The 27,703-nt window shown below is 40.6% G+C and overlaps 1 protein-coding gene across 4 annotated transcripts in view; it reads left to right on the top strand.

The window, feature by feature from the left end:
• IDE (insulin degrading enzyme) overlaps positions 1-17,204 on the top strand; it is a 113,147-nt gene extending 95,943 nt beyond the window's left edge. For all 4 annotated transcript variants that reach the window (XM_043596986.1, XM_043596985.1, XM_043596987.1 and 1 more), the window contains exons 18-25: positions 3,490-3,581; positions 4,601-4,712; positions 7,572-7,739; positions 9,125-9,397; positions 10,448-10,509; positions 13,369-13,441; positions 14,149-14,216; positions 14,892-17,204. In XM_043596986.1, coding sequence (XP_043452921.1) covers positions 3,490-3,581; positions 4,601-4,712; positions 7,572-7,739; positions 9,125-9,397; positions 10,448-10,509; positions 13,369-13,441; positions 14,149-14,216; positions 14,892-14,987 — 944 coding nt within the window. In that variant the 3' untranslated portion in view covers positions 14,988-17,204. The remainder of the gene's footprint in view (positions 1-3,489; positions 3,582-4,600; positions 4,713-7,571; positions 7,740-9,124; positions 9,398-10,447; positions 10,510-13,368; positions 13,442-14,148; positions 14,217-14,891) is intronic.
• The last annotated feature ends 10,499 nt before the right edge of the window (positions 17,205-27,703 follow it).

Raw genomic sequence — 27,703 nt, 5'->3', positions numbered from 1 at the left:
CAGGCTGTTAAGCCACATTTGCTGCTTTCAGCCTGGACCCATAGCAGTTAGTTATTACTGTTCATAGATTTCTGCAGATGACTGAAGGTTTTGACCAGAACACTTACCTTGTTAATATTGAAGTTTTCAGAAGAAGAAAAAAGGGCTGAGCTTGAAAGTCTTGTCACACAGGAAGAGTACTCAGGCATCTTTAGATCTGTTCAGTTAAAAACTGGAAAATGTGGGGCGCCTGGGTGGCTAAGTGGGTTAAGTGTCCGACTTCGGCTCAGGTCATGATCTGACAGTTTGTGGCTTCAAGCCCCTCATCAGGCTCTGTGCTGACAGCTCAGAGCCTGGAGCCTGCTTGGGATTCTGTGTCTCCCTCTCTCTCTGCCTCTCCCCGTCTCATGCTCTGTCTCTCTCAAAAATAAACATTAAAAAAAAATTAAAAAACCTGGAAAATATGTGAAGCCTAAAGAATCATCCTTTGTTGCCTTTTTTCTAAAATCGTAAATCTAGTTTTCAGAGGCTTTGTTTCAATGCCCTAAATTCCTTGAAGGCATGGTTATGCCTTCTTTTTATCCTCTTTATTTAATATCTAGTGCAATACTATGTCCTCAACAGGTGTCTAATGAATGCCTATTGAATGGAATGAAATTACCTCAGGATTGTTTTATTAGAAAGAATATAGACTGATAGTACCCTTTATTGTTTTATCTTTTTCACTTCTCAGCATTACTTTCCAACTAATCTTTTTTCCCAAATACTCAACAATAAGAGAAAAGAATACTGTTGAATTTTTAATGACCTTTTATGACAAGTTCTTACTCATACTTACTATGTAAGTATAATACTTTTGATTTCTTCAGTGACAAATCAAGAGCAAAGTATTGACAATCATTATTTTATTGGTTGCCTCAGGTATTGGATACGCATATAGGTTATAAAATTCATTAACTAGAACTGATGCATTTTTAATCTGGACAGTTAATATGCTTTTCTTTGCAAAATGTTTGAGTCATGTCTAGTTAATGGGGAGAATTTTACCTTTAAAAAAAAAAAAAGCCCACATAATTGATTTAAAATCTGTTTTAAAAAACCTGAACCTGCGGGGCGCCTGGGTGGCTCAGTTGGTCAAGCGGCCGACTTCGGCTCAGGTCATGATCTTGCGGTCCGTGAGTTCGAGCTCTGTGCTGACAGCTCAGAGCCTGGAGCCTGTTTCAGATTCTGTGTCTCCCTCTCTCTGACCCTCCCCCGTTCATGCTCTGTCTCTCTCTCTCTCTCTCAAAAATAAACATTAAAAAAAAATGAAAAAAATAAAAACAAAATAAAAACAAAAAAACAAAAAAACCCCAAAAACCTGAACCTGCATTTAGCATAATCAAAAAGCAAAAGTTCTTAGTTTTTTCCCCCCTTTGTCAGATTGTGGGTCAGATAGTAGGTAAATTGTAAGCAGAATAAGCTCTAAAATATATCCTAGGGATGTGAAACCTAAGATACGTTTTATAAAGAGAAAGCACTGGGACCCCTGGGTGGCTCAATCGGTTAAGCATCCAACTTCGGCTCAGGTCATGATCTCATGGTCTGTGAGTTCGAGCCCTGCGTCGGGCTCTGTGCTGACAGCTCAGAGCCTGGAGCCTGCTTCGGATTCTGTGTCTCCCTCTCTCTCTGCCCCTCCCCCATTCATGCTCTGTCTCTCTCTGTCTCAAAGATAAAATAAGACATTAAAATTTTTTTTTATATAAAGAGAAAGCACTGTTTTGGTTGACAGTCTTTGCTCAAATAAGCCATCATTCTGTTTTGGAACATGTATACTCTTATGGTGATTCAGTACCCCCAATGTGGCTTAATGTGGAGACATTCGTTGACACTCCATCAACTCTCCAGGTGCCAGAGTAGCAGGAACCTCAGAGTTCAGTGGGTCCAGCAGCTTTTACTGACTGCCTGCTACACACCAGGCCCTAGACTTCAGGGGCTTGAGATAAAAAATGATCAATTAGATGGGGTTTCTTGGATCAAGGAGTTACAGTCTAGTGGCAAAGCATAAATGTGTTCAGCTCATTTCAGTGTAGGCAGAGAGAGTAAGTGTTGTGGCTGAGGTCTGCAGAGAGTGGTCAAGGGGTCTGGAGAACAAGTATGCATTTTAGAATTAGACCACTGGTCAAATGCAGCTGTACAACGTACTAGCATGATGCCTTTGGGCAAGAAATTTCAATGTTCTTCACTTCAGTTTTCTCACCTTTAAAACAGGGATAAGTAGTACATACTTTATAAGATAACATGTATGAAATGATACACCCAGAGTAACCACTTGTTAATTCCCTTCCTGTGTCTCTCTTTGAATTTCAGTCTCTATTTTTAGCAGCCATTGCAGCAGTTATTAGTATGATGTCCTAATGGAGAAGGAACAGCTCTTTCTTATTAAAGAATCGAATCAATACATGTAAAAGGAATGAGGGGAATAGAAAATCAGTATTGTGATACCATAATTGATACAGGCAATATGCACTGTTGGATGCTAAAATTAATGAGTAAGGGAAAACAGGATATGTGTATAGTCTCAAAGTATATTTCCCTGAAAATAAATATTTATTCATTACAGTGGAGAAAATAGGCATTGATGGGCAAGTGGCATTACCTAATTGCTTGTAGAACATACATGAGTTACTCTATTATAACTGCAAGATGAAAATAGTCCTTTTACAGTAAACACATCTGGCAGACCACCTTAACCACATGATTAGTGTTCACTAGTATGACAGCATATCAACATCATGTACTGCTGATGTGATGCATTGATAAGGGCACATTACCTCTGTGGTATTCTTCCTAGTAGTTGGGTAGTTAAGCTCAGTTTAATCACGGAAAAACACTGGAAAAACTCAAATGGCACTCTGTAAAGTAATTGAACAGTATTCTTCAAAAATCTTAAGATTATAGGGGCACTCAGCTCAGGTCATGATCTCATGGTTTGTGAGTTCAAGCCCTGCAATGGGTTCTGTGCTGTCTGTGCAGAGCCTGCTTCAGATCCTCTGTCCCGACCACCCCCCCCCCCCCACCGCACCTCCTCTGCTCATGCTCCCTCTCTTTCTGTCTCTCAAAAATAAAAATAAATAAAAATTAAAAAATGTTGTTTTTGAAATCTTAAGATCTTAAAAGATAAGGAAAGACAGGAACTGGCACAGACTAGAGGAAACATAGGCACTGAAGACACATAACTAAATGCAAGGTGGAATCATGGATTATATCGTGGAACAGAAAAAGAGTATTAGGGGAAACTGAAATCAAATAAAGACTGCATTAGTTAATAGTATTAAAGCAGTGCTAATTTCTTAGTTTTGATCACTATATGGTGGTTATGAGAGATACTAACATTAAGGGAAACGGTAAAAAGGTATATCGGAACTCTCTGTACTGTTTTTCTAACTGTTCTGTAAGTATTAAATTAGCTCAGAGTGTTGTTTGTTTTAGCCTCATAGGGAGAGCTCACTATTTTTTACACCTCTACAGATGTCACCCTTCCTCGCCTTAAGGCCTTCATACCTCAGCTCCTGTCACGGCTGCACATTGAAGCCCTTCTCCATGGAAACATAACAAAGCAGGTGGGTGGTTGAGGGTTTAGTGGTCTTTTCTGGAGCAGTGTAAGAGATTTTTTTTTTACCCTGGCTTCAGAGTATTCACCACCGCAGTGTGATTATAAGCACATTAGTGTTGACTCAACCTTCTCAGCTCTGTGGAGGAAAACAGGAGAGGGTATAAGGGAAGAGAATGATGGTGGTTAACTATGGGCCTATTTTCATAATTGCCTGCTCTGCTCTCGCCTGCCTTGTGCACTCACAGGAGGAAATGGAAATAATTATCCCTACTCTGTGCAGGACAGCAGGACTGTGAAGTGGATAAGAGCACGTGGTGTAGAATCAGCCTGGGTTTAAATCCTGACTCTGCCACAAACTAGCTGCTTATTCTTCTGAAAAGGTGTTAACCTCTCAGTACTCAGTTTCCTTATCTGTACATTAGAGTTTAAAGATTAAATGAAATGGTGCATGCCAAATGTGTAGCCCATAGAAGACTCTCTAGAATTCCCATTCTGGAACTCTGGCAGCCTTTCTCAAGACCCCACACTTCTCTGCTACTCTGCTATCCTGCCTCCAAAACAGTATGCCCAAGGTCAGATGCTAGTAACTGGCAGAGACAGGATTTTTCACTAAAGTCAGTTTTATTTATTAAAAAGCCTATACTCAGTTCTTTTGCTTTGCTGCAACCCCAAGTATCTGTGGTCAGGGTCAGTTACTTGGGACCAACTTTCCATCCCCAGTGCCTCTCCAACTTTGGCAGTACCTTTTCCCACAGCATCAAGATCATTGTTGATGCTGGTCTTGGTCTCTCTTTCTCCACCTCTCCCATACCGAGTTTATTGCCAATTGACGAATTCAGTTTTTTCCATTTGAATAAGATCAAATGTGTTTAGGGTTTAAGAATCCATCTTTATGATAAACTAGCTTATTTCACAAGTGTGTTGTTTTCACACTGCATTGGCCACCATCCAATATGCTATTTTTATTTTCACAAACAAGATACATTTGTGATTTTGTATGGTGCTATTCCGTGTCCTTTTCCACAGGCTGCACTAGGAATCATGCAGATGGTTGAAGACACCCTTATTGAACATGCTCATACGAAACCTCTCCTTCCAAGTCAGCTGGTTCGGTATAGAGAAGTTCAGCTTCCTGACAGTAAGTTGGAATGTTGTAACTTTGGTAATGGACTACTTTGACATAATGTCGCGGGTGATTATAGATGGGTTGAAGTCACCTGGATGAGAACACAATTTTACAGTAAAGATCTACTGGGATCCTTTACTGTTTATATAAGTATGGTTAAAGGTAGGTAATTCTGCCAAACATTTTTCTGTAGGAAGGTCAAAAAGGTGAAATTGGAGGTAGGTGATTATTTTGATGAGAATGACATTAGAATTGACTGGTAATTGGATGTAGAAGAGTTAGGAGGTAAGAAAAATTACAAAGCTAAAGAGATGTTGACTCTGAAGCATGAAATAAAATGCGTTTATGAAAATTAGAAACTAGAATCATAATACTGATGGGAAGTCCATAGGAGTCTTTGGCAGAAATAGTTTTAGGAAACTCACAGGTGCAAATAACAGCATGTATTTGTGACATGCATATTTTATAAGGAGTTAGCATAAAATAATGGATAATAATTAATATATTGGAGTTTGCAGTGTTGGATTGCCTTTGTATTAACCATGGTTTCTTTTGATTAAGCATTGTTTTCAGTTATTGTTCAAAATTATGTAGTGGGTAGTAAATTAGACTTGGGATGAAAAGCATTGATTTGTGTGTGTGTGTTCTTTTGTTTTTGTTTGTAGCTAAACTTGATTGCTGGCTGTTCCCCACACATGTGTGGTCTGTGCCCCCACTACCACTATGTATCCTCCTGAAATAGTGCTCCCTTTCCTTCACTCTCTCCCTTATGGACGTCTGTCCCCCTCCATCTCCATTGTTAGACTGTACATTTGTTAAGGTTGGGGCTGTGTCTGGTTCCTTTGAGAAGCTGTTAAAGGTGCTTGAGCATGGTGTTACCTCAGAATATTGTTGTTGAATGCTCAAACATACCTTGAGCACAGCTCTCTTCTTCACAGCCAGTCATCACAGACCTGGTAACGTTTCATTTCAAACTTATGCTAGTTTGTTCCTCTCTCACCACAGCATGGAAGAGAAGCACAGTCAGAATCTGCCATTCAGAAACCATAGCACTTGGGCGTTGGGCAAAGTGAGGCCAGTCCAGAGACAGAATTTCAAAGTGAAATCTGTCTTTCCTACTTTTTTTTTTTTAAGTTTTTTTTTTTTTTTTTTTTTTTTTATTCATTTTGAGAGAGAGCATGAGCAGGGGAGGGACAGAGGGAGGGAGGGAGGGAGGGAGAGAGAGAGAGAGAGAGAGAGAGAATGAGAATGAGAATGAGAATGAGAATCTCAGGCAGGCTCTGCACTGTCAGTACAGAGCCCTCTGCAGGGCTCGAACTCACCAACTGTGAGGTCATGACCTGAGCCAAAATCAGGAGTAGGATGCTTAACTGATGCGCCACCCAGGCGCCTTTCACACCTCTTTTTATTACACTTCCTGCTTCCTCTCTCCTCTCTTAGGGCCTTACCTCTTTTGCCTTCCAAGTGCCCTCACAAATTGTCCCGTGCTCAGAAATAACTCTGTTCAATAAGAGACTCTTTAAATATGGAAAACAAACAGAGGGTTACTGGAGGGGTTGTGGGAAGGGGGACGGGCTAAATGGGTAAGGGGCATTAAGGAATCTACTCCTGAAATCATTGTTGCACTATATGCTAACTAACTTGGATGTGAATTTTAAAAAATAAATTAAGTAAAAATTAAAAAAAGAAAAAAAACCTCCGTTCACATCCCATTCTCCAAATGTTAGGTGTTAGGAAATCATTCTAAGCCAGATGTGAATGTCTCACACAGTCCTTCACTTAACTCTCCATGAGACAATATTTACAGTTTAAAAAGACAATGTTTAGGCATTGTGAAGGAGACATTTGGGGATAGACATGAAAAAGCTAGAAGTTGGGAGGGGGCGGTTGCAGTAGCTTTATAGACCGTATTCCCCTTCCTCTTCTGATAAGAAATAACATAGTGCTGCCAGTATATGATTAGAAAGTTTGACTGTTGGTCAGATTTATCTCCTCAGAAAAATAATATAGGTGAAATACGACTCCAGACTTGTCTACCTCCCTTCGCAGTTGATGTCTAAATTATCATCTATGAGGGTGAACAAACACATCATTACTATTCTGAGAAACCCTTATTTGTGAGTCTTACACTAAATACTAAACACAATATATGCTTGGTTACATTTATTCCTCATGAAGTGAAGTTATCAAATCATAAAGCATGATCATCTGGTCGTAACTCTGATGAGATATTTGATCAACACATCTGAGTTTTAGTCTTGGGTCTTCACCATTCCAATTTGGTGTCCTTAGACAAGTCACCCCCTTCTCAGGTGCTTAGCTTCTTCATCTCTACAGTGAGGTGTTAGACTAAGTTACCTCTAAGTGTTGAACACATGTGTGTAAATTTGTGAAATGACCTTTAGTGTAGGTGTTGGTAAACGGTGTTCAGAATAAAATGCTAAATGAAAATGCAAGATAATAAAGACACAACTACTAATTTAAAAAACGGTTTTGTATGGTATTGAAACATAAGTGGTGGTGCCATTAAGGTTCTTATATGTATTAGCTGGTTCTGATGTAGTATATACAGTAACTTGTACATTGTATTAACTGTGGATCTTAGCATTAATACGTAGCTATAAAATGGGTCTTTTGTAAGTTCTTTGCCCTTTAAATTCAGTGAATGTTTATTGAGGGCCTGCCAAGTTTAGATTGCTGCATTAGGATTCCCTTAGGTAAGTTAACAGAATTTCGCACTCTTAATAGTTTAATTGCAGTTTGGAATTGCTGAAAAACACTAACTAAATTGGACAGCTTTAAAAAGCCAGATAAAACATTGACTTTGTTAAACCCTAAATACGTTTTTTTTCTCTTTTTGAAACTTCCTAGGAGGATGGTTTGTGTATCAGCAGAGGAATGAAGTTCACAATAACTGTGGCATCGAGATATACTATCAGACAGACATGCAGAGCACCTCAGAGAATATGTTTCTAGAGCTCTTCTGTCAGATCATCTCTGAGCCTTGCTTCAACACCCTGCGTACCAAGGAGCAGCTGGGTGAGAGGGAGGTGGGGACTGGCCCAGTACCATAGACCTTGAACAACCGTTGTCCTCAGAAAATATGCTCCATGTGGATAGTCCTCTTGCATGGTGGTGCAGGCTTGCTGTATTGACAGAGGCTTGTGAAAACCTTGTTTGTGGGGAATCCACTCCTAAAAGATAAGCACTTAACATGTCATGGACATTAAAGCAGTTCTTAAGGCGAAGACAGTGTGTTTACAGAATGTACATGTCATAAAGAAGACATTTTGGGTAAGGGAAGATGCTTAGGGCAGACTATTTATTAGTCTGGCAAGATGGGAAGCAAGCCATCCAGAGAAGCTTAGATTTGGGAAACTTTGGGTTCCCAGAGGGCAGGTATTATCTCTTAATCATCTTTGTATCCCAAGCCTGGTCCCATAGAAGGTACTCAGTAAGTGTTTGTTGAGAAAGTGTTTCTGGCACAGTTTTAGGCACTGTTAAAAGTCCTCGAGATCCTGGCAGGTTTAATCAATGAGAAAATAAAGAAACCCCAGCAATGACTGGGAGGAACCAATGAAAAAGGATTTGGGTGAGTCTTTCCCAGTATTTTCATTTTTTAAGTAACCACCATGGTAGATGCTGGACATGGAAATGGATAAGTTAGAGATGGTCCTTCCCTTCAAGGAGCTCACGGTCTAATCAGGAGGGCAGACCTATAAAGGAATAGTTACAGTGCAGTGTGGCAAATGTTACTGAGAGTCTTCAGATTCTAAAGGTCATGCCGAAGATAGTGACTTCCTCAGAAGTGGGGTGGGACCCCAAGGCTCCACAGGTCTGAGGATGTGGTTCAGGACAGAGCAGCTGAAGGAGGCAAGCCACGAGCTCAGTTTAGGAAAGATGTCAAAGGGTGGTAATGCGTGAGCTCACAAGATGACAATGGAAACGTGACCTTCTGTTGGTCTTCAGAGGTTTTTAGTCTGAATGCAGTTGGTCCAGGAATGAATTCACATAAGGAACTTGGATATGAAAGGAAACAGAGCTGGAACAATGGTTAGAGGATGAAAATGAGTTCATTATATACTAGGGATGGAAATAACTTTCACACAGAGAGAAGATGATTAACCAGCAGACAGTGAGGAATTATGGGATGGGAGATTGAGTGATGAATAAGATTTTTTCCTTCCCACCACCCCCCCCCCAAGAGAAAGAATTCTCTCCCAACTTTCTAACTATTCTTCAGAGAGCCCTTTTGCTCTACCCTTAGGAACTTATGATATCCTAATTGTTTATGTTTCTTCAGAGGTGAATAACATAGAGCCCAAAAGTAGATTTTATTGCTCTGACAGGATAAGTTTTGAAAGATTAAAAGTGACCGGAGTCTCAAACGCCAGGGTCCTGACTGGCCGGTGTTTGTGTTTCAGGCTATATTGTCTTCAGCGGGCCTCGTCGAGCCAACGGCATACAGGGCTTACGATTCATCATCCAGTCAGAAAAGCCTCCTCACTACCTAGAAAGCCGAGTGGAAGCTTTCTTAATCACCATGGAGAAGTCCATAGAGGACATGACAGAAGAGGCTTTTCAAAAACACATTCAAGCATTAGCAATTCGTCGACTAGACAAACCAAAGAAACTGTCCGCAGAGTGTGCTAAATATTGGGGGGAAATCATCTCCCAGCAATACAATTTCGACAGAGGTAAGGCACAATTAGGGCCCCAACATTTATGGCATATAAGTGTAACATTTGAGGTCACCAAGGCTATTCTACAAAACGGTGGTTGTTTTGTAGGTGATGTTCCGGTTACTAATTTGGTGGTGTGGAGTGTCATACTTCTAAAGAACCATCGCTTTAACATAAGAGCAGTTTTTATTAGAAACTTTATCTTTTTTTCTTCTCCAAAATTGGAGCTGGATCTTCCTGTATCTCATAATAATACAGTAAGAATAAATCTAATTTCACTTTTTGTGTTTAGTCAGTATGCCCCTGAGGCTCTGAGCACAGGCGTGCGGTTATCTATTTCCCATAACACCGAAAAAAGAAAAAGGAAAATTTGCAGAGATAAGTGCTGCCCTGGAGGCACAGGGCTTCAAACAGATGCCTGTAGGGATTACCAAAAGTGTGTCGGGGCTTTTACACTGGGGACAGCTGTGCTTCCTGAAGTCTCCTGCTTACTGACTTCCTTGGCATTTCTTCTAGAGCAGAAATCAACAATGCAGAGCGCTAAGCCGCACCAGAAGTTGGGGGTTCGGGGGGGGGGGGTTGGGTCGTGTTCTCATTCTGACACCAACAGCCTGAAGATCTTTGGCCAAGACACCTTTTTGAGGGCCTCGGTTTTCTTACCTGTAATTTTTTAGCAGTTGGAGTCACTGTTAATGGTAATCGTACTGACCATCTATTGAACATTTGCCGTAAGTGCAGCATCGTGTTATTGTCATTCATCATTTTCCTTAGTTCTCACTACAGACCCATTAAGTAGTTATTATCCCCAATTTCTGGAGGAGGAAATAGAGGCTCAGAAAAATTGACACAACTAGCCTAAAGATCCAGTAGTTCAGAAGTAGAGAGCCAGGCTATCTTCTTACTCCTTACTTGATATTTATTCCCTGACTACTTGCAGGAACAGATGATCACTTAAAAATACAGAGACCTAAGAACATTGGAGTGAAATGTATTGTCATTTAATGTAGTATTCTGGGCTACTTAAGATGGAAATATTAGTAAATTATTGTTTGATTGCTTTTTCAGATAACACAGAAGTTGCATATTTAAAGACACTTACCAAGGAAGATATCATCAAATTCTACAAGGTAAGTTGAATTTGTATGTTTAGATTTTGACTCATAAGCAAATATTATATATGCTGTGTGGTTTGTTACTGCTTTGAACTTAGTGCCCTGCTTAGAGCTGCAGCCTTAGTCAGGTCACCTTCTCCAAAGGTTCTTTTACATGTGAGGTAGCAGTGGGAGCATGTGTGGCTTCTGAATGCAGACCCAGGGCTCATCGCTGGCGAGATAGCCCTGTGACCTCAGCCAGGGGGTTTAAGCTTCTAAGTCTCAATTTCCTCACTTACAAAATAGAGATTAGTAGGAGTATTAATTGAAATGAGGTGCATAAAGTGATTGGCACTTAGCAGAATTTAATAAATGGTCTCCATTACTGTGGTCTCTTCATTAGTAATTCTCAGCTTCAGTTTTTACATGTTTTAATCAGAATACTTTAATGTTTCCTCATTGATATTATAAGTTTTAGTTGTGTTTATTTATTGCTTAAGACTATTTGCTTTGTGAGGTTAGGTATCTGTTCTCAGCTGCTTGCAAGAAAGGGTGATCATATTAGCTCTTTTTGGTTTCTGAGGGATTCATTTTAAGGCATTCTTAGTTGTGGGTGTTTAAAAAGAGTGATGTCCTGATATAACTTACTCTAGGGTTTCCAGAAGCAGTGAAGATTTTTTCTTTCCCTCCACAACGTCTGTTATTCATTGGAATTACAAGTAGTACCTGATTATTGAATTTGTAAGAATAGTTATAAGACTGAGTCGGTTTTGTCTTAAAAATGAGAGTTTTGGGGCGCCTGGGTGGCGCAGTCGGTTAAGCGTCCGACTTCAGCCAGGTCACGATCTCGCGGTCCGTGAGTTTGAGCCCCGCGTCAGGCTCTGGGCTGATGGCTCAGAACCTGGAGCCTGTTTCCGATTCTGTGTCTCCCTCTCTCTCTGCCCCTCCCCCGTTCATGCTCTGTCTCTCTCTGTCCCAAAAATAAATAAACGTTGAAAAAAAAAAATTTTTTTTTAAAAAATGAGAGTTTTGTTACCAAGCTTAAACTAAGTCTAGAACATCATTTCCCTTGCTGTATTCCATGGTACACTAGTTTTCTACAAGATATTAGTAGGGACACATACAAAAAAGGGTTTCATGACCATGTAAGTGTGGGAAAGACTACACTCTTTATTCCTGTTTTTGGAGAATTACAGAGCATGTTAACATTTAAAAGTTCTAAGAAGCCCCATACTAAAGATTTCTTTAGCCCAGCATTTAATTTTGATTAACAAAACTCCCTAAAGAGATTCATCATGGACCTGTTTGTTTTTCCCCCACAGAATACCTATTAAGTGTTTCCTGGGACTCCAGTGTTCCTTAGAATATAGCTTGCAAGAAAAATGCAGTTTGCTTATTGGCTGGTTTGTGTTTAGAAAGATGGAGATTGTCCAGAATTGTTCATGAAATTGAGAATAGTCTGAAACTGAAGAGGGTGTTACACTCTTCTACTGATAAAGGTTGATAAGAGGGCAATGAAGGCTTGGGTGAAAAGGGATCCTGAATAGACCTTTGGAAGCAAAGTTTTTACTCAATAAGACAGACAATCTCAGATGAGCTGCTATATATTACTGGAGGCGGACCTGTGCTGAGCTCCTGAAAGGGGCTGGAGAGGCCAGGGCAGGCCTGTGGGAGAATCTGGGCTGTCCTGCCAGCTGGACGGAGCCATGGTCAGGTTTGTTGTCCAACCTCATCAGGATTTCCATCGTGGCTGCACAGGACCAGTCTTGTAATAACTGTTCCATAAACCATTATTGACCTGATTTGGCTTTGCTAATGATCTCTCCCTCTGAGAGTATGACCAGGGGAAGTTTCATCACACCTTGTGTTTTCCCTTTGGAAAAGACAGATAATGGTCTAGCATTAAGGAAAAGGTCGAGAGACACATTTCCATGGGATCTGCCAACTCACCACTCCTGATATTCATGGTATGACCTAGGGAACTCCTTCAGAGCAGCCTGCTGGAGCAGAGAGAGAAAGCAGGCCTTGCTTTCTGATGCCATCACTGTGAACTACGTGACTTGAGCAAGTCGTCATACTTCCCTGTGTCTCAGAGTTCCGTTATCTCTAAAACAGGATCCTCACAACACTTAGCTTATAGAGGGGCAAGTGAGCTAATGCAGGAGAGTGCCTGACACAAGACAGGACTCAATAAATGTTAGCTTCCTTTCTCTTCTGTTAGATGAAGATCCATAGAAGTGCCCTGGTGCAGAATCTAAGAAGGTGTGGGACACCTCGGTGGCTCAGTCTGTTAGGCATCCGACTGCGGCTCAGGTCATGATCTCACTGCTCATGAGTTTGAGCCCCTCATTGGGCTCTGTATTCACAGCTCAGAGCCTGGAGCCTGCTTCAGATTCTGACTCCCATCTCTCTGCCCCTCTCCTGCTTGCACGTACGCTCTGTCTCTCAAATATAAAAAAAATAAAAAATTTTTTAATAAAAAAAAAAAAAAGAATCTAAGAAGGTTCTAGAGGAGCAGGCATTGTGCTCGTCCCTTGACTGAGCTCAGGCCTTTGCCTCTGTAGTCATTAGCGATCACTGGATGTGGCCCTGCATCACACCCCGATGAGTATTAGGCTAGGTTTTTAATCCCAGCCCAGCTACCTCTTAACTGTAGGAGTTTGAATGCATCACATAATATCCTTGGACTCCATTTTATCATTTGTAAAATGGGGCTAGTAGTAATTCTTGCCTACCTAACCTAATTTTCATAGAGTTTAAATGAAATACTCTGAGGGGAAACATCTTTCCTGTTTCTGGCTATGTGAGAGCTGATTCTTCATAGTGGTAAAAGAGTACTTCATTTTAGGTTCCTTAGTGGGGCAGAAGGGTGACCTTGCTGTTCTTTCTTCCTAGGAAATGTTGGCAGTAGATGCCCCAAGGAGACATAAAGTATCCGTCCATGTTCTTGCCAGGGAAATGGATTCCTGTAAGTATTGAATATGGACTTTTTGTAAAGTATGTTTTTGGGCACACGATGGCTGTCCCTTGCCATAGACACATCCCTTAAAGAGCACCAGAAAGTAAATAGGTAGAGAAGGGGACCAACTGGAGACAGGGTCTACTCTATCAAAGCAAAAATATGGGGAAAAGGGAAATGAGGCAGTGAAGGAAACAGCCAGCGTTAGGTGGCACAATGCCATCCTGGCCCTGGCTTTACAAGAAAACACAGCTAGTTGCTGGTAGGACGTCTTCACAGAAGCTGTGTGGAACCACTGCATGTGAGGAGGAAGAGCAAATAGTTCATTCGCTCAGTCTTTCCATCTTCTATCTCTGAATGGCCAAGATTTACTCCACAGTCATATCTCACCTGGCCTTCTGGGTTGTTTTACTGGATCCTTCCTGGTGGTCAGAGCCTCAGAGACCAGTGAGTGCAGACGTGGGCACTAAAGTTGCTGTGGGCGAGACTTCATAGCCACGGTAATGTGATGAGCCATCGTTGGGGAGAGTCTGGATAAGACGTAGAGCCAGCAGTCAAGGTCTTGGGGAGCAGGCAGCCTGGGAAGACATGGGCCTGGTACAGTTTCTTAATGAGCTGAGTCCAGTTTCAGTTTGTTGTTGTTGTTGTTGTTTTTTCAATTGCTCTTGTATGCCAGTATTTATTAGGTAAGAAGTAAACCTTTCATTTTCTCATAGGTCCTGTCGTTGGAGAGTTCCCATGTCAAAATGATATAAATTTGTCACAAGCACCAGCCTTGCCACAAGTAAGACATGCAAATGTCATTTTAGATTGCATGGTTAGAGGACTTCCCACATAGAAGGAGCTTGTTCAGCAGGACGCGTAAGACTAGAAGTATCAGGTCACCACGTGTTTGAGCCTCTACTTTATATTCCTCCCTAAATGTGAGGTCGCCATCTGACAGCTCCCAGGGGAGGAGGGGGGGGGGGGTCACGCCTTTGTCATCTACGGAAAGACTCAGCCTCTGACCTGGTTTGCTTTTGCTTCTAGTTTGAGCAGTTATGTTACTCTGCAGCGAGTCCTCTCCAGCCATGCCTGTACCTTGCCCTTTCCCCAGTGCCTGCATGTCTTTAATCCTCTGGAGAGGTTGGCATTTACTGGCAGTGTGACCAGGCCCTTGCTGAGTGGGCACGTCGGCCTCTGCCGTTCTGCTGAGGTCTTGGTGTGTGCCAGCTCTGGCATCCCAGCCCTTGTGTGCCCAGAGAAGAGCCAGGGGTCTTCTTTCTGGTCCTGGGTCCCACTGGGGACACTCCCCATAGGTTTGCATAGACCCTCTGGCCCTGATGATCCAGGAAGATCAGATCATAATATGTGGGGTAGAAACGAGTGTGTATGTAAAAAAAAAAAAAAAAGTTGATGTCTTATTCCGTCTGCTTTTTTAGGCCATAAACACTGAGAGAAACCTTTTTCTTCTTTGCAGCCTGAAGTGATTCAGAACATGACCGAGTTCAAGCGTGGTTTGCCACTGTTTCCCCTTGTGAAACCACATATTAACTTCATGGCTGCAAAACTCTGAAGATTCCCCAAGGGTGGGAGAGTGCAAGTGGATGCATCCCTGGGTCTTCCTGGGGCCAGGGAAACAACCTTGGCCACTTTCATAGTTTCTGGTTCACTATCAGACAGACAAACAGAAAAAAAAGATGTTGTCAAATGTCATTATGTAGAATATTAAAAATCCAAAGTAATTAAATTACAGAATCTTATAGATGTAGAATATTTTTTAAATACATGCCTCTTAAATATTTTAAAATTTTTCTTTTCATTACTGAGAGAAATTTCCCTTATATAACAGTACTTAAAATGATGAATGATATTCCTATAGAATCTTCCTTCCATATTCTGTAAAATAGTCACTTGTCAGAAGAAAATATGTTAGTTTTTGGTTGTGTTTTTCTAAAAGCCTCCTAGGTTGACAGAAAAGGCTTTAAAACCTTTAGAAAGGTAATACCTTTTTAAAAACTGATTCTCAAATTTGCTTTCTACTTGGTGGTTTCATGTAAATCAATGGAGAACATTAACATTTGGCAGATAATGAAAAAAGCAAAATGATTTTCTTTTATTAGTGAAATTGCTGATTATATAAGGCATGGTTTTAATCTTTTTATAAAATTTGAACATGTTTTTTATTCAAACTAGTAAAATGCTGGAAAACCCTAGAACGCCCTACTTATTTACAATGCTAGAAATAGACTTACCCTACATCAGTTTTGTCCCAAACGGAATTTCTCAGGATTACTGTGATTTGTTTCTTTCTGATTGAATTATATTGACGTTCTTGTTCATAGTCGGTTTGCAGTGTTCCCTCAGTTTTACCTTTTCCCCTCAACAACATTTGTTGTATTTATTTAATACATAGGGTCAACTTCAGATCCCACTGAGTGTGTGACATGCTTTTCCAACATCAGCTACTCTAAACACTTTTAACTTTTTACTACCGTGATATTGCAATCAGTATATGAACCAAAATATTTGCCCCATTATGAATTTAAAAGACAAGTACCAAGCCACCTTTTTGAAGGTATTAAAAATAAAGCCTTGATTCTTAAATAGTGTGATCTCCAGAAGACTCTCAAATCCCTTTTTGCTACCAGTCTAATATTGCCTTAAGTGTTAAGTTATTTTTTGAATATATAAATATAAACATAACAAACACAGATAACGACTGGAGTGGACTTTTAAAAAATATTTTTTTCATGAGATACTATTTTAGATGAAATTGTTACTGTAGATTTAACAGCTGTTTTGAAATATTTACTGTTGTTAAAAGTTGCTTCAAGAGAAATTGTGAATATACTTCCACATACAGGCACTGGTACCCGTAAGTGGCCCTGTTCACTAACTCAGGCAAAGTAAAGAATGGCATTTTCAAATGACATTTTACCTCGCTAGGAGTTGATTTGCCAGGACTTTTTTCTGTAGAGTCATGTCTTACAACATCTTAAGTTTTCACTTTTGCCATTTTCCAAATAATCTACATTTGGGGCAAGAATGATATAATCACAACTGTGGAGGCTGCTTTCAAAAGCAGGGCTCCATTTCTACTGTCAGATAAATGTGGTGCTGTAACTGTCTTTTTATCCCTACCTTCAGGAGCTTCCTTGTGATGAAGCCTGTCTTTGTCCATCAGAAGGTGCGTGAGTCATCGCTTCCTTCTGGTTTTATGCATTTGTAGACTATGCAGCTTTTCATCAAACTGCAAAAATAAACAAGAGGGATCTACAATTAGCCCTGAGTGTTTAAATCCACCACTGTAAGAGTAAATAAGCCACCTACCTTCTCTGTGGGAAATTATGTGCTATTGAGTAATTTTTAGCTCTTTTTTAAAAAATGGGTGAAATGTAACTGTCATTTTTATGAGAAAGTCACATGAAGAGATCTGAACAGAATCTCATGTAGTCTTCCAGGAACCTGTGATTGGGGTTCAGTGTGTTCCAGCATTGTCTGGTGTCCAAATTGGATCTAGAGCTACTGTTGGATCACTCAGGCATACTAATGGATTCACTGAAATGGGTCCAGGCTGCAATCCATGAGCAGTAACAGACTACCCCGGATACTGCGTTTTTCTCAGTGCTTAGCAAATGAGATTTGTGGAAAACAAACTAAGTTACTTGTGACTTTAAAAAAAAAAAAAGTCTTCTTTTCAACTAGTTGATGTGGAAGAGAGAGCATGTGACACAGCCAGTATGGTGGAGTGCTAGGGTAATCCTGTTTACAATAAATTGCCTGAATTGAACCTCTGGAGTTTGCATTTGTGTTATTTTTACAATTTTAGTGTCTAGCCTACCTCTCAGCATCCTGATTTGACAACATTTCTTGCTTTCGTTATTCCTAAGGCAGAAAGCAATGAATTGGTTTTTTGAAAAAAAAATCTTTTGAGTGCATCTGGGTGACAGTGATTTAGTCAAATAAATGGGTCAATTTCACACTCATAAGGGTGGATCGCTTTTGTCAAAGGAATCTTGGTGTGAGAGGCTGAGTTCATTGCTGTGCATATTGTCACTGACCCCAAACCCAGAAAGATTTGTCCTTTGCTTTACAGGGAAAAGAGTAAAAAGGGTAGAAAAACAAAGTATTTCCTCTACAGCTAGTGTTTCGTCTTCTTGCCACACCTCCAGCAGCAGGATAGCCAGTTATCTTGTCCAACCCCTGGCCCCTGACACCCTGTTAAGATAATCTTTCTACTAATGTGGATGCCAGCTGGCCCAGATGGGCATTTCAAGAGGAAATGTGCTCCTTCCTCAGTTTGCAGCCTAGGACCTTGGTGCAGCCCACACAGGCAGCATTGTGCTTGGGGATGACGCAGCGGCCCTAATGAGAGGCCCAGAGCAGCACCCGCTTTTATGGCGTGGGGCAGTTTTCCCCTCGCTCACAGTGCATAGGGGAGTCATCTGAGCTCCTCACCATATACTCTAACATAGCTTCACAGAATGTTTAGATTTATGGTGAAAACCAAGGATTCTCACTCTCATCCCCGTTGTAAGGGTGGTTCCTGCCCTCCTAATCTTTCCCTGGCAGGGCTTCAGACCGGTCTGCCCCTGGACCCCCGTTATTCTGTGCTGTCTACCAAATGAACTTAATTGTCCTTGTCAACCTGAACATCATACACCCCAAGGTTTCTTGTGGCAGTGCCTGTTGGTAGTCCTGAATTATTTCTGTCCCCACCCGCGTCCAGCTCTTCAGAAATATTACAGCATTTTGGACCACTCATGCCCTAAATGAACATTAACCTTATAAAGCACTTTACAGATTTCAGACCATCCTGACAGACATCTTCCACAATAATCTTTTGACACAGGACAGTGATTAAAATTGTCTCCATCATCCCAGGTTTTCAGAGATGGGTATAGTAGACTCAGAAAGGCCAAACAGTTGGCCCAGGACCATTCAGGAAGCACAGATTCAAATCTCCACTCTGATCTTTAAACTCTAGACCTCATTGTTCCATTTCCTGTAATAACAGCTACCAAGTCCATTAACATTCTGTGGGACAGAGTACAAAGGCATTTGCTTTTTTTTTTTTTTTTTTTTTTAAGGGCATTGGCTTTTGCATTTATATGAAACTTCACCATTTTCACATGCACCTTCTTACTTACTATCCCAACCTTTGCCTGTTTTGGAGAGACTGAGACCAGACCTCACAGTTGAGGCCCCAGTCCAGTCCACCATGGTTTCCACTCTGCTGGGCCACCTTGTGGCCAATATTAACTACTGCCTGCAGGGTCTACCTATCAGGGTTGATCCAGACCCATGCCTCCTGGCCTGCTAAACCCTGAAATCATTTCAGGCTCTCCTGGTGTCCCTGGAGTGATGAGAGTATCTGGAATTCTTCAAGAAATTCAGAAAAGGGGTGTGAAGAGTAGTAGTCAAGTTCACCTGTGGCCCCACCACATTTAGATCATTTTTTGCAGTCTTTTTTCTGTGCGTAGAGGAGGGGGTCATATATTCAGTGTCACAACTTTTTCCTTCAATAGTCTATAATGAAATTGTTCCACATAGATACTCCTGAGGGAAAAATGTGATCTTGGTTTTTTTGTTGAGTGTTTGGTGTCCTGTACTGTAGTCTATTAAATCCTCTTTGCAGGATGTTGAAGGTGTTTTCAAACTTTGATCCATGATCCTTGTGCTGAATATGTGTGTGATTTCCTGGTTATTTCTTTAAATTGCTGGGTTATAGAATATGAATATTAACCTTTTTCAAAAATTTTTTATCTATAGAAAAAGTTGTGAAAATAATACAATAAATTCTCATGTATCGTTACCCCATATTCACCAGTTTTATGCCTGCTATGTATTGCTCCCTCCCTCTTTTAAGTAGGTTGCAGACATCACGACTCCTTACCCCTCAGTTTGTCGCCAAGTATATAACAAAGTCAGTGTGTAGTAAGGAATTTGGCCTGACCCAAAGGAAGCCCCGGCCTTTGTCCCCTTTGTATTTGTTTAGATACAGTATGCTGGTAAACTTGACAAATGAGATAGATAAATTTCTTGAAAGACACAAATTACCAAAACAGACATGAAAAGAAATAGAAAGTTTGACTATCCCCGTATCTGTTTAAGAAATTGAATTACTGTTCTTCCCACACAGAAAATTCTAGGCTCAGATGTCTTCATTAGTGAATTCTATCAAACATTTTAGTATAAAATTATACCATCTTACGTAACATTTTAGAAAACAGGAAGAAACCCTATTAACAAAATATTAACAATTTGAATCCAGCAATGTATAAAAAGGAATTTTTATACAGTTGATTTTCAAATATACAAACCTTATTTGATGACAAAGTGAGGTTTTCTCAGGAATGCAAGGTAAGTATAATATTTGAAAATCAATTAGTATTATTTACCATAGTAACAAAATTGAAGGAAAAAACATTTAAAAAGTTCAGTAAAAGCATTTTGCAAGGTTCATCATAAAAGCTCTCAGCAAATGAATAGAAGGGAACTTTTTCAATGTAATAAAGGAAACTTACAGAATACCTACTGGTAACATCATATTTAAGGATATAATATTGAACACTCCCCCACCCCACCCCAAGACCTGCACCAAGATGAGGATGTATGCTTTTACTAGTATTCATACTTGTATTTGAGGTTTTAGTTGGTGAAATAGATTGGAAAGGATGCGGTACAACTGTCTAGTCACAGATTAGCACATACAAAAAAAAAAAAATTCCTAAGGGCCAAAAAAAAAAAAGCTGCTACTACTAATTTAAAAGGTTGCAGGAGATAAATCAACATTAAATCAATTGCGTATCAGGGCACCGGGGTGGTTCAGTCGGTTAAGTGTCTGACTCTTGATCTCAGCACAGTTCATCATCATTGAATAGTTTATGAGTTCAAGCCCCACATTGGGCTCTGCGTTGGTGGCACAGTGGACCATGCTTGGGATTCTCTCTCCTCTCTGCCCCTCCCCAGCTTGTGTGCTTGCTCTCTCTCAAATAAACTTAAAAAATTTTTTTTGAAAAAAATCATTAGGAGTAAATTTATTCATTTATTTTTAAGAAAGTTTTTTTTTTTAATTGTTTAACGTTTATTACTTCTTAGAGACAGAGCATGAGTGGGTGAGGGGCAGAGAGAGAAAAAGGGAGACACAGAATAGGAAGCAGGCTCCAGGCTCTGAGCTGTCAGCACAGAGCCTGATTCAGGGCTTGAACTCGCAAACTGGTGACCTGAGCCGAAGTTGGACACTTAACCAACTGAACCACCCAGATGCCCAGGGGTAAATTTTTTTAAATATGAAAACCTGTACACTGAAAACTTCGAAACATTACTGCAAGAAATGTTTAAAAGACTTAAAGAATATATGTGTCACATCCAAGGATTGGAAGACAGTATATATATTTTTAAGTTTGTTTATTTTGAAAGAGGGAGAGAGAGAATCCCAAGTAGGCTCCATGCTGTCAGCTCAGAGCCCAACATGGGGCTCAATACCATGAACCAAAATCAAGAATCAAACACTTAATCAACTGAGCCATCCAGGAGCCCCTGGATGGGCTCTCTCATTTTGAGAGAGAGCACAGCCAGGGAGAAGCAGAGGGAAAGGTAAAGAAAGAATCCCAAGCATGGTCCACGCTGTCCTGTGGAGCCTAATGCTGGGCTCAAACTCACTAACCCAAGATCATCACCTGAGCTGAAACCAAGAGTTGGACACTTAACTGAGTCACCCAGGTGCCCCCAGTAAGACTGCTTTGTTTTGTTTTGTGTATTTTTGAGACAGAGAGTGTGTGAGCAGGGGAGGGTAGAGAGAGAGGGAGACACAGAATACAAAACAAAATCCTCAGGCTCCAGGCTCTGAGCTGTCAGCACAGAGCCCAACGCAGGGCTCAAACTCAATGGACCACAAGACCATGACCTGAGCTGAAGTCAGACACTTAACCAACTGAGCCACCCAGATACCCCTCTAAGACAGTATTTTTAAGGTATCTGTTCTCCCCCATTGATTCTAAGCAATGCTTACCAAAATCCCAGCAGGCTTTTTGGGCAGATATTTATGAATTGATTTTGAAGTTTACATGGACATAGCAAAGAATCTTGAATAGCTAAAATAATTCTGGAAAAGAAGAACAAAGCTTTTCTCTCTGATAGCAAATCTTACATAAAACTATAGTAATCAAGATAGTGTGGTATTTGGCTAAGGATAGACCTAGATATCAATGGAGGAGAATAGAGAGTGTACAAGCAGATCCCCAGGTTGATTTCAAATGATTTGACAAAAATGCCATGGAAATTCAATGGGAGAAAAACTGTCTTTTCAATAATGGTTGAACAATTAGATATCTTTATGGGGGAAAAATTGAACCTCAAATCTTACCCCACAGTATATACAAAATTAACTCGGGGCGCCTGGGTGGCGCAGTCGGTTGGGCGTCCGACTTCAGCCAGGTCACGATCTCGCGGTCCGTGAGTTCGAGCCCCGCGTCAGGCTCTGGGCTGATGGCTCAGAGCCTGGAGCCTGTTTCCGATTCTGTGTCTCCCTCTCTCTCTGCCCCTCCCCCGTTCATGCTCTGTCTCTCTCTGTCCCAAAAATAAATAAAAAACGTTGAAAAAAAAAATTAACTCAAAAAAGATTTAACAAAAACTAAAAATATAAAACTTCTATGGGGCAACATAGAAGAAAATATTTTTGAAGTTTGGTAGACAAAACTTTCTTAGAGTGCAAAAGGCACTAACCATCAAAGAAAAAATGGACAAATCGAAGCTTTTCAAGTTTGAAAACGTCTTCTGTTTAAAAGATACACATAAAGAAAATAAAAAGCAACTGACTGGGAGGAAGTATTTGCAACACTTGAAGTCAGACAAAGTACTTATATATAAGAATACATAAGAAGAGCGCCTGGCTGGCTCAGTCAGTGGAGCCTATGACTCTTGGTATCCAGGTTGTGAGTTCAAGACCCACACGGGGTGTACTGATTACCTAAAAATAGAATCTTAAAAAAAAAAGACTACATAAGAAACTGTTAAAATCAGAAGATAAAATTCTGGTAAAAGAGTCAAATAGATTCTTCACTAAAGGAGATGTAGTCAATGGTCAATTTGTACATGAAAAGACACCCAACACCATTAGTCCTCAGGGAAATGCAAATTAATACTGATAGGCGAAGCAAAACTACAGAGAGAAGATCAGTGAGTGCCTGAAGGCTGTAATTAGGAGGTAAGATCAAAGGACATAAAACTTTTAAGAGAAATGGAAATGTTCTATATCAATAAAAAGATGGAAGACCTATTTTTGAAACAACCAAAATGAGATACAATTCCATGCAGACTAAAAGAACTAAAATGAGAAATACTGACAATACCAAGTGAGGGCTTCTAGTGTGTTTGTTTCGTTGTTTGCTTTTGCTGTGTGTGTGTGTGTGTGTGTGTGTGTTTAGAGAGAGCACAAGTGGGAGAGAAGAGCAGAGGGAGAATCTTAAGCAGGCTCCATACTCAGTGCAGAGCCTGCCGTGGGCTCAATCCCACGACCCTGGAATCACGACCTAAGCCAAAATCAAGAGTCAGATGCTCAACCGACTGAGCCACCCAGATGCCCCTCTACTGCATATTTTTAAAAAGCAACAAAATATTTATTTTCCTGCTATGGAGTAGATGCACTTGTTCTTATAGCAAAAGGTCATATTTTGGAGAATATTTTGGAGCAGCTTTTGACAAATGTAAGGTATGGTGAGTTAGAGTTGATAATGGAAATATTTTATTAAAGTTAACATTAGAAACCAAGTGTTAATAGTTCCACTTGATGAAATGGCTGATAGGAAGAGATTTTAGGGACAACTTGAAATTCTGTAAGTAGTACTCAAAATGGTTTGTAAGGCAAGTGTGTTACAATTACTCTAAATACCCTATAGGAGATTATTAGCCAAAGAAATCCTGCTGTGAAGTCTTTTTTGTAAAGGGAATGATATGTTTCAATACTTAGAATAATCACTTTCAGTCTATTTTACAAGTTTAAAATTTTATTTTTTTTATCACAGAAGGCTATATCTGTATGTGCTAGAAGTCATTTAGCAAGTACTTAACAAATACTATTTATTTATTTTTAACATTTATTTATTTTTGAGAAAGAGAAGGAGCACAGGAGGGCAGAGAGGGAGATGGACAGAGAATCCGGAGCGAACTCCACACTGACAGCAGTGAACCCGATATGCGGCTTGATCTCATGAACCATGAGATCATGACCTGAGCTGAAGTCAGACGCTCAAACAATGGAGCCACCCAGGTGCCCCAAGTCTGTTAAAATCGAGCTTTCTGGGCTCAGACCTTGTTTGCAGCAACATGGCTAAACCCACCAAGAAGGTCAGAATTGTCCGTAAATACAGGACCCATTACGGTGCCTCCCTCAGGAAAATGGTGAAGAAGATGGAAAAAAGCCAGCACACCAAGTACATTTGCTTCTTCTGTGGCAAAACCAAGATGAAAAGGTGAGCTGTGGGGATCTGGCATTGTGGTTCCTGCATGAAAACCATAGCTGGTAGTTCCTGGACCTACATCGTCATTTCTGCCATCATCAGCTCTTTCCCTGGCTCTCAGTAGTGAACAAAATCTGTCTTCATCACTTTAAAGCCCGGCTTCATTTATCTTTGACAGCCTTATGGTATGGACTTCGATCTTCAGCCAATCATGGGAATCTAAATTCAGATACATTATTTCTATGCAGTTTATACACCAACTCAGTAGCATAACGATTGATGGTTGCCAGTCCTGAGAAAACGTAGGGCAGTTTGGCTAGTGGCCTAGGAAGTGTGTGGCTCAAGAATGCAATTTTATACTCAGACTTAACTCCCTGGTATTATGACTCCCCATATCATTTGAGGACTCTCTTTGTTCTTGGATGATCATTCTTAAACGTATTTGACTATGAGTGACCATTCACAACACTAAAAATCATTCTTGAGATACCATATGCACATGGATTATTTGTTTTAAAAAGTTACAACTCATCTTTGAAATTTTAATAGGAAATAGAGATTTTAAAATCTAGTCTAAGATAAAATATGTGGGAGTTTCAAGACATACATACCATTGATTGAGGAAGATTCAGTAGACCAGAGGTTGGAAACTGGCCTGTCACCTGTTTTGTCAATGAAGTTTTGTGAACCACAGTCATGCCCGAGATTTACACTGATATTTATTTACATTATGCCCATTTATTTATGATGACTTTCAGGTTATGATGGCAGAGCCTAGCAGTTGTGACAGAAACCCTATGGTCTGCAGAGCCTAGATACCACGTGGCTTTTTACAGAAAAAATTAGCCAGCCCCTGCGATAGACCAGTCATCATAGAGATGCCAGTTGCTAAGTGCCGTGTATACACGAGGTGCCAAATGTGTGTGTTCATCATCAGGTGGTCTTTCCTGGCGTATTCTTCTGGATTAAATGAGGTAGCACCACAGCGTCAGGCACACAGGTATGTTTATTGAGCTTTATTGTTTATTGAGTTTACTATTCTCAGGTGTGGCACACTTATTTTTAAAGGCAAATTATGACAAAGTGAGAGGAATGACCAAAAAGTATAATATTTTAATTTTTTTTTTTCAACGTTTATTTATTTTTGGGACAGAGAGAGACAGAGCATGAACGGGGGAGGGGCAGAGAGAGAGGGAGACACAGAATCGGAAACAGGCTCCAGGCTCTGAGCCATCAGCCCAGAGCCTGACGCGGGGCTCGAACTCACGGACCGCGAGATTGTGACCTGGCTGAAGTCGGACGCTCAACCGACTGCGCCACCCAGGCGCCCCTAAAAAGTATAATATTTTAAAAGGAAACTTCAATTAAATGTTAACAGTGCTAACATCTGTTAATTCAAAACATTACTATCTGTGGAAGATGTTTTGGGAAGCACTGCCCTAGGTCCTTGCTACTCAAAGTATGGGCATCACCTGGGAACTTGCTAAAAATGTAAGGATCTTGGGCCCTACCCCAGAATACTTTTATTAACAATAATTAATAACTATTAGTCTGCATTTTAAAAAGAAGCCCAGGGGATGGGGTGTCTGGGTGACTCAGTCTGCTGAGCGTCCGACTTTCAGCTAAGGTCACGATCTCACCACTTGTGGGTTCGGGCCCCGCATCGGGCTCTGTGCTGACAGCTCAGAGCCTGAAGCCTGTTTCGGGTTCTGTGTCTCCCTCACTCTCTGCCCCTCCCCCGCTTGCACTCTGTGACTCTCTCTCTTGAAAATAAATAAAAACATTAAAAAAAATTTTTTAAAACGAACAAGAAACCCAGGTGAGTCATCTGTACAATGAAGTTGGAGGAGAACTATCAGGTTTGTGTCATCCATGAAAACTCTCCCACTGAGGCGAAAAACACAAGGAAGACTTAATTTTCATAAAACTATTTTTTTAATATCCTATTTTGTTTTTTTTAGCTTTTTTATTGAATTGCGTAAAAATGGTATATAGCTCAATGAATTATCACAAAGTGAACACACCTAGGTAATGACAACGCAGGGCAAGAAATATATCATCCTTTCTTTCCCCTTTGCAGTCACTCTTTCTCTCTCTCTCTCTCTCTCTCTATTACCTAGAGTAGCAACCATTTTTGTCTTCTTATGGCCTAGATTAGTTTTGCCTCATTTGGGCTTAATGTAAACAAAAAAATTTTTAAATACGCGTCTGATTTTGTACAACATTGCATTGGTCACATTTACACATCTATTGTGTGTAGCCATAGTTTTTCCACTTTTGTTGTTATATAGTATTCCATCGTATGGCTATATCATAATTTACTTACCCATTCTACTGAAGGACATTTAGGTTTCCAGTTTAGGGTTACTTATAAATAACAGTGCTATAAACATTTTTTTTGAGAGAGAGAGAGAAAGTGCACGCACATGCAAGCAAGCCAGCAGGGGAGGGGCAGAGAGAGAGGGGGAGAAAGAGAATCCCAAGCAGTCCACGCCTATCGTGGAGGCTGACCAGGGCTCATCCTGTGAGATCATGATCGGAGCTGAAATCACGAGTCGGACACTTAACAGACTGAGCCACCCAGGAGCCCCTGCTATAAACACTCTTCAACATGTCTTTGGGTACACAGGGGTGCATTTCTGTGGGTGTCTCTAGGAGTGAAATTGCTACGTTGTGTACGCATATTCGACTTTAAGAGACACTGCCAAACCATTTTCCAAAGTGGTTGCACCAATATACACTCTTACCAGCCGGGTGTGAGAGTTGCAGCTCTTTGCCATCGCTTGGTATCGTCAGTCTTTCCAATTTGGGCCATTGTGTTGGGTGTGGAAGGTGTGCCCACTGCGGCTTGAGTTTTTATTTCTTTGAATATTAATGAGGTTGAGTCTTTTCATATGTTTACTATTTCAAGAATCCCTTTTGTGAAGTCTCTTGCCAATTTATTATCACGTTGTCAGTCTTTTTCTTCGTGAGTTACAGGAGTTGTATATATTCTGGTTATGAGCTCTTTTGTCTGTTAGATGCCTTGCAAGTATGATTTCTTACCTGTGGCTTCCCTTTCACTCTTTTCATAGTATTTCTATTTCTAATTGTTTTCAGTCAGAGTCAGAACCACCAGTCAACCACTGCCAGGAGCAAACTTTTTAGGTTTATTTATTTATTTTTAGTAATCTCTACACCCGATGTAGGGCTTGAACTCAGGACCCCGAGATCAAGAGCCGCATGCTCTTCCAAATCAGCCAGCCAGATGGCTCAGAACTTGATCTTTTTAATAACTGAATTTTTTATCAGTAATGCATGTAGCATGATGAAGGCTGAGCTGCTATCCATGGGAATTAGTTTGAGAAGCTTTTTAAAAAGATAGCAAGCTGAAAAGGAAGATGATTCTGGTAATGTAAGATTTAAGCAAGAAGATGAAAGGGGGGGGCGCCTGGGTGGCTTGATTTCAGCTTGGGTCATGATCTTGTGGTTTGTGAGTTCAAGCCCCAAGTCGGGCTCCACACTAACAGTGTGGATGGAGCCTGCTTGGGATTCTCTCTTTCTCTCCTTCTCTCTCTGCCCCTCCCTCATCCCAATCTCTCTCTCTCTGTCTCAAAAATAAGTAAACATTAAAAAAAAAAAAAAGAAAGGAAAAGCAGGGTCTGAGGGGGCAACTACGATATTCTAGGACTTTGTGTTCTTAGGGGAGTATTATCACTCACGGGAAGAAAAAAATGCTCATTTAAATTTTTATTTTATTTTATTTTAGAGAGAGAGGGAGAGCAAGCCAGCAAGTGTGAATGGGGGAGAGGGGCAAAGAGAGAGAAAAGAGAGAATCTCCACACTGAGT

This window comes from Prionailurus bengalensis, chromosome D2 (genome assembly GCF_016509475.1).
Source record: "Prionailurus bengalensis isolate Pbe53 chromosome D2, Fcat_Pben_1.1_paternal_pri, whole genome shotgun sequence".
NCBI lineage: Eukaryota > Metazoa > Chordata > Mammalia > Carnivora > Felidae > Prionailurus > Prionailurus bengalensis.
Note: the sequence above shows the minus strand (reverse complement) of the source record. Positions and strands in the feature narration are given on the sequence as shown.